The 6,000-nt window shown below is 58.0% G+C and overlaps 1 protein-coding gene across 1 annotated transcript in view; it reads left to right on the forward strand.

Moving 5' to 3' along the window:
* The window catches only part of KCNJ5 (potassium inwardly rectifying channel subfamily J member 5), a 32,386-nt gene extending 26,588 nt beyond the window's left edge, over nucleotides 1-5,798 (forward strand). Inside the window, exon 3 of the mRNA XM_002708453.6 lies at nucleotides 1,355-5,798. Coding sequence (XP_002708499.2) covers nucleotides 1,355-1,677 — 323 coding nt within the window. The 3' untranslated portion in view covers nucleotides 1,678-5,798. The remainder of the gene's footprint in view (nucleotides 1-1,354) is intronic.
* The last annotated feature ends 202 nt before the right edge of the window (nucleotides 5,799-6,000 follow it).

Genomic DNA, 6,000 nt, shown 5'->3' on the forward strand with positions numbered 1-6,000 from the left:
GCTCACCTAGGCAAGCAGACGCTGCGCTGTCAGATCTAGGTTAGAACAGCAGCACTCTGCCATCGCCTACCTGCATTTGTGCAAGTTGATTAACTTGTCAGCACAATGAGGAGGGTCAGTCTCGGGTGCTGGGAGGACTCAGTGCCGAAATGAACACCAGATGTAACGGTGGCTGGAGACTCCTCCCAAACACGTTGAAGGGGGACAGGGGTTGTCGGTGGCCAGGGACACATGCAGGATCGCTTCTGCTGGGCAACCCGGGCCCCATCCCCCTGAGGGGGGACAGGAAGAAGAGCAGGAAAAGCCCAACAGGGACTCCTGTGGGAGGCCTGGCTCACTGAGCCCTGGGGGGCCTGCAGGCATCTGGCCTGGACCTGTAGACCTTGGGTGTCTACACCTCTGCTGAGGCTGGGGGCCAGTGAGCACTGAGAGGGGAGGCCTGCCTGGGGCGGGTGTCTCCTAAGAGCAGACAGGAGCTGTGAGCCCACCGTGTGTGGGGGTGCCAAGGCCCTGGAGCACACGTGGGTGGGAAGCCACCTTTGACCTGGGTCCGGGTTCCATGAGACTCCTCCCAGGCAAGGCTCCCAGTGGGCAGCTGCGGAAAGCGTCTCTCTCTGCTTCCAAAGAGCACGAGCCAGCACCTGGCAGGGCCAGAAGATTAAATACCAGGAGGCTGCTTTCCTGGGACTCTTAAGAACAGAGGCTTCCTCATCCATAAACAAAGCTTCCCTCCCTCTCTGGAGAGAAAACAGCACCTAAAAATAACACAGGCATGGCGAGGGCTGAGTGGACAGGGAACGGATGCATTGGAGCATCCTCAAATCGGGAAGCCAGGCTGTGTGTGTGTGTGTGTGTGTGTGTGTGTGTGTCTGCGGCTGCTATCCATATGTGTCTACTCACACAGTCCCCATACAGTCTCAACTCCCGGCAGCCTCACCTCTGAATTTCTCCTGCCTTCTCCTACCTCGGTCTTCTGGACCTAAATGCTTTATCAGTAGCCACGCCCTAGCCTCAAGCTATTTCAAAAGTGAATTCATCCTAGTCAGGGCAGTACTCCAGGATCATGTGAGGTGAGCTCTGATTTTCTGCCCCTATCATACCTTGAGCTCCTCCAGGACAAGTACTGTGTCTTGCCCAGCTTTCTATTTCCAGTGTGATTAGCATGAAGTGAACCTTCTGCAAATGCTTGATTGGGCGAACAGGAGGGACAGACGGATGGATGGATGGGTGGAAGGAAGGAAGGAAGGAAGGAGACAAGGATGGGTGGATGGATCGATCACTGGATGAATGGGTGGAAGGAGGGACAGACGGATGGGTGACTGTACCTTCATTTATTTGGCTTCTCTCTCTCCAGGCATGACTTGCCAAGCACGAAGCTCCTACATGGATACAGAGGTGCTGTGGGGCCACCGATTCACACCAGTCCTTACCTTAGAAAAGGGCTTCTATGAGGTGGACTACAATACCTTCCACGACACCTACGAGACCAACACACCCAGCTGCTGTGCCAAGGAACTGGCGGAAATGAAGCGGGAAGGCCGCCTCCTGCCGTACCTCCCCAGTCCGCTCCTGCTGGGGGGCTGTGCTGAGACGGGGCCGGATGCCGAGGCTGAGAAGGACGGAGAGGACGAGCCCGAGAGGCTCTGTGTCTCCCGGGAGACCAGGGGCTCCGTGTGAGGGGGCCACGTCCCCGAAGCCTCCCCTCCCCGGTTTCTGTGCACAAAGGCACTGCGGAGTCGGGGCGGGGGAGAGAGGAGATTGCTGAGTGAGCTTTGGTAGGGGGCCCAGGGGCTGTCAAGGCTCAGTGGGGGAGAAATAACTCATGCATCCCCCAGCTCAGGGCCTCCCGGAGCAGGTGGCCTCCTGCAGGGCACATCCTGGGCCCTTTGTGTCGCAGCCTCTGTCTGCACTGGCTAGAGGCCAAGCCAACCGGGCTTCCCCCACGATAGCAGGTGCAGGGTGGCCTCTGTCCTCTCTCTGTCGACTGATGCCCAGTCACTTCTCTTCCTGAGACTCCTCAGAGACCTCCCCAAGGACTGACAGCTGCAAGGGGCTCCCCCTGCCCTCTTGCTATGACCTGAGGCTTGTGGGTTCAGAGAGGAGGGGGATCTGCCTGGTAAGATGGCAGCTCCAACCTCTGGCCTGGGGTGAGCTCATGGAGCCTTTGTGGCTCAGGTCCATCCAAGTCCTGTAGGCAACCCCTTTGAAATCTGAAGCCAATGGCATCCTGTTGAGAGCCACAGAGCACAGGGTCCTTGGTTGTCTCTGCCACCTGCCCAGTGAGCGTGTTTCCCCACTGCTGTGTCTGCGTGCCTACTGTCACCCTCCAGACGCTGGATCTCCCTAGAGTGAGTCTTAGAAGGGGGCCTGGGCCCTTCGCACCATGGCCTGCACCTCCCACCCAAGGGAGAGCCTCAGCAGTTGGCTTTCGTCCTGTCCTTCATGGCCCAAGATCCACAGCACACCTCTAACCGGCTCTGTCCTGTTCTCTCACAGTCTCAGAGCCTGTGGTGTGAGGGGGGAGAAAGCCGAGTTACAGAGGGCAGGGTGGGCGGGGGGAGGGGGGGACACACAGAAAGAAAAGCCACAGCGGTCTGAAAATAAGCATATGCCCCGACACAGCCTGAGCTCAGGGTGCTCACCTGTGCTGTCAAGGTGAGCAACAGGACATGAGGCAGTGGTGACAGGTGACAGACAGGTGTCAGGGAAGGACTCCAGGGGATGAGCACACACAATGCAAGATGGGACAGGAGCTAGCTTAAACCCTGGCCTCACTGCCAGGCCCAGGTTGAACCACGCTCCTGGGCTGGGTGAGAAGCCCCTGGGTTTCCCTTCTACCCGGCAGGAGGCCTGGGCCAGGCAGGACAGGGGCAAGGCCCAGGGAAGGAGGGGCAGGCTGCGTCCTCCCACCCTGGAAATGGGGTCCGGGAGGCACATGTTAAGAGAAACAGATTAGAGAAGAGCCTTGACATGGATGTCATGGGCTTTGGTTTTCCAGTCTGGAAGTCCAGGGAGCAGTCTGGAGACAGGCGGTGTAGACCGCAGGGACTGAGACGGCCTCCTGCTGGGCTGCCTTGGACTGGCAATAAGCATTCCCGCGTTCCCAGCCACACGGCCTCACACAGCCATGGCTCCCCTGGCCTCTGAAGACAGAAGCCTCATCCTGTCCAGGTCCTGGAGCACTTTCCCAGGGGGCAGAGGCAGAGCCACAGTAAGACAGGGCAAGGGGACAGCGTGTGGAGCCCAGGCCCCACACCCTCAGGCTAGGTCTTCTAGGTCCTGGGGTTGGTGAGAAGAGGAGGGCGGCGGCCTGGGATGAGACCTGCCCGCCTCTCAGGAGAGGGTCTCTGTGCTTAGCACATGGCTGTGACCTTGAGAGCAGTGGGCATGTGGGGCCTTCCCGCCAGGGGCAGGGCTTGGAGGGAAGGGGTAAGGGACTGGCACCCCACCCTCAGGGGAAAGGGAGGCAGGCAGCAGACCTGCACCCACTGGGGGAGCCAATGCCATCAGGAGTCTAAGGTGGGCGCCCACCAGCAAGCTTGGATGCCTTGGTTGCAATGTAGAGGAACCACAGCCCAGCTCCTGGGTGAGGGCCAGCACCCTCGCCTCCACCCAGGCTCCCCAGATCCAGGCCTACCCAGCAGGCCTATTTCTACACCCCGTTGTTGCCAGACCTAGAACTGGTCGGAGTCAGACGCAGTCAGTGCCCACCGGTGACAACCCCAGGGAGGTGGCCAGGTGAGGATGGGATGCCATGGCGACAGCCACCCTGGCAGCTGGACATTGGCCAGGTTCCTGATTCACACTGGCCTCTGTGTACCATTCTGCAACATCCCCTACCTGGCCAAGGAAGGCACCCTTCACCTCTCTAACGCTGCTGGGGCCTCCAGGAGTCAGGGCCAAAGCACACCCGTCAGCACACTCTAGGAACTCCAGAGGCTGCAGAAGCGGAACAGATCAACACAGCGCTGTCCCGAAACTCCCCAGGCCAGAGCCCGCCAACACAGGGATTAGTAAACTATTAATCTCCATGTGCCAATTCTGCTTCCTGGCGTGGAAAGAAGTGACAGTACAAGAAGGCAGCCCCTGGTATCCCAAGCACACCCTGTGCTGGACGACCAGTTGCTCCAATCAGAGTTTGGAACGTTCTCCTATCCTAGAAGTCCTGGACTAAACATGGACTTACCAGATGCTAAGTCTGAGGGCCGCCAGCCTTTCGGTGGGTCACGTCCCAACACTGCCCCTCCGTGCAGACCCCCTGTGGGGTGTGGCCCTCCGCAAGGGATTGGCTCTGCGCTTGTCACTTTGCATGGACCAATGCGAGTGGAGCCAGGCTTGGAGACCGGGTTGCTGGTGATCCCCACAGACCTCAGCATCTCCAGCATTTCCCAAAGTTCATCTGTGAGACCCCGCAAGTGCCGACTTCCTGCCTTAACATCCCCGCCTCTCCTGTCTGGAAAGGCCCACTACCAGGGAGAAGCCTCCAGGACCCCAGAAGAAAAGCTTGCCCCATGGCCGGTGCCGTGGCTCACTTGGCTAATCCTCTGCCTGCAGCGCCGGCACCCTGGGTTCTAGTCCCGGTTGGGGCGCTGGGTTCTAGTCCCGGTTGCTCCTCTTCCAGTCCATCTCTCTGCTGTGGTCCGGGAAGGCAGTGGAGGATGGCCCAAGTGCTTGGGCCCTGCACCTGCGTGGGAGACCAGGAAGAAGCACCTGGCTCCTGGCTTCGGATCGGCGCAGCACCGGCTGTGGCGACCATTAGGGGAGTGAACCAACGGAAGGAAGACCTTTCTCTCTCTCTCTCTCTCTCTCTCTCTCTCTCTCTCACTGTCTAACTGCCTGTCCAAAAAAAGAAATGAAAAGAAAAAAAAGCAGTTCTCCCCTTCTCCACCCATCAGCACCCCTGCAGGCCAAGGTGGGTATTGCCCATGACTCTCCCAGCAGATGCTACCCACCAGCCTCCTGCACAGCCAGGGAGCCCACTGGTCTTCATTCCTACTGCTTTGGGTCATTGCCTAGGACAGCTGCTCTTGACGGAGGAGAGGAGCCCCTGTGTGTTCGGGGAGTCCCTTCTCTATTGGTGATCTGGAGCAAATGGTCCCCATTTTTCGTAGCCCTTACTCCATGGCCTCCTTCCTGCCGGCCTCAGTGGCGTGTCTCAGGGAAGGGGAGCATCACAGAAACCTAAACTGCTTGCACTGAAGTTGCCAAAAAGACAAGAGTTGCTGTTGCTGTCTAAGCCTGAGTCCGGACTCATCTCTGCAGTGTCCCTTGGCCTGAGCACCTGTTGTGTGCCTGGCGGCAGGCTGGCGTCACCGTGGTGCGTGACCTTGATTCTCAAAACACTGCAGAGAAGCACACAGTAGCCCCTCGGTACTAACAAGACAGCCGCAGTTCAGAGAGGTCCATGCTTTTGCTCACGGCCACAGATAATGAGACAAAGCTTTGGTGCCAAGCTCCTCCCAAGCACACACAAGGGGCCACCAGGTTGCATAAACATCGCTGTCTGCAGCAAGTCACGGGCTCCGCAGCAGGACCAGGGACAGCCCCTCCTCTCCCCGCGGCACCACGCTGTGGCAGGATAATTGGGAAGCACCTTTTTCTGGTTCCCAGAGAACTAATGAGCTGTGAAAAGAGATCCGATGGGGAGGAATCACTTTGCTCGGCTTCGTGCTTGCTAATGACATCTCCTTAAATTGCTGTGTCAAATCTCTTTCTCTCCGTGTAGGATTTGTCAATCTTATGAAAAAGAACACCACCGCACTGCTACAGATTCACCCAATAAAATGGATTTGGCCTTACAGGATTCTTTCTCATTTTAAATACATGGCCACTGCTTTCCCAAGAAACAAACTCACTGCCGGTTTCAGTAAATGTGCCCTTTTGTTTTCATCAGACTGAAAAATGCGATCTTAACATCCGGACTGATGCTGAGAGGGTCAAACGGGCAGAGGTGGGGAGGAGAGGGGTGGGCGGGGACAGGTCCACCAGGTGTCAGGGCTC

Source organism: Oryctolagus cuniculus, chromosome 1 (assembly GCF_051225735.1).
Source record: "Oryctolagus cuniculus isolate XC-2025 breed Fujian yellow rabbit chromosome 1, ASM5122573v1, whole genome shotgun sequence".
Lineage (NCBI taxonomy): Eukaryota > Metazoa > Chordata > Mammalia > Lagomorpha > Leporidae > Oryctolagus > Oryctolagus cuniculus.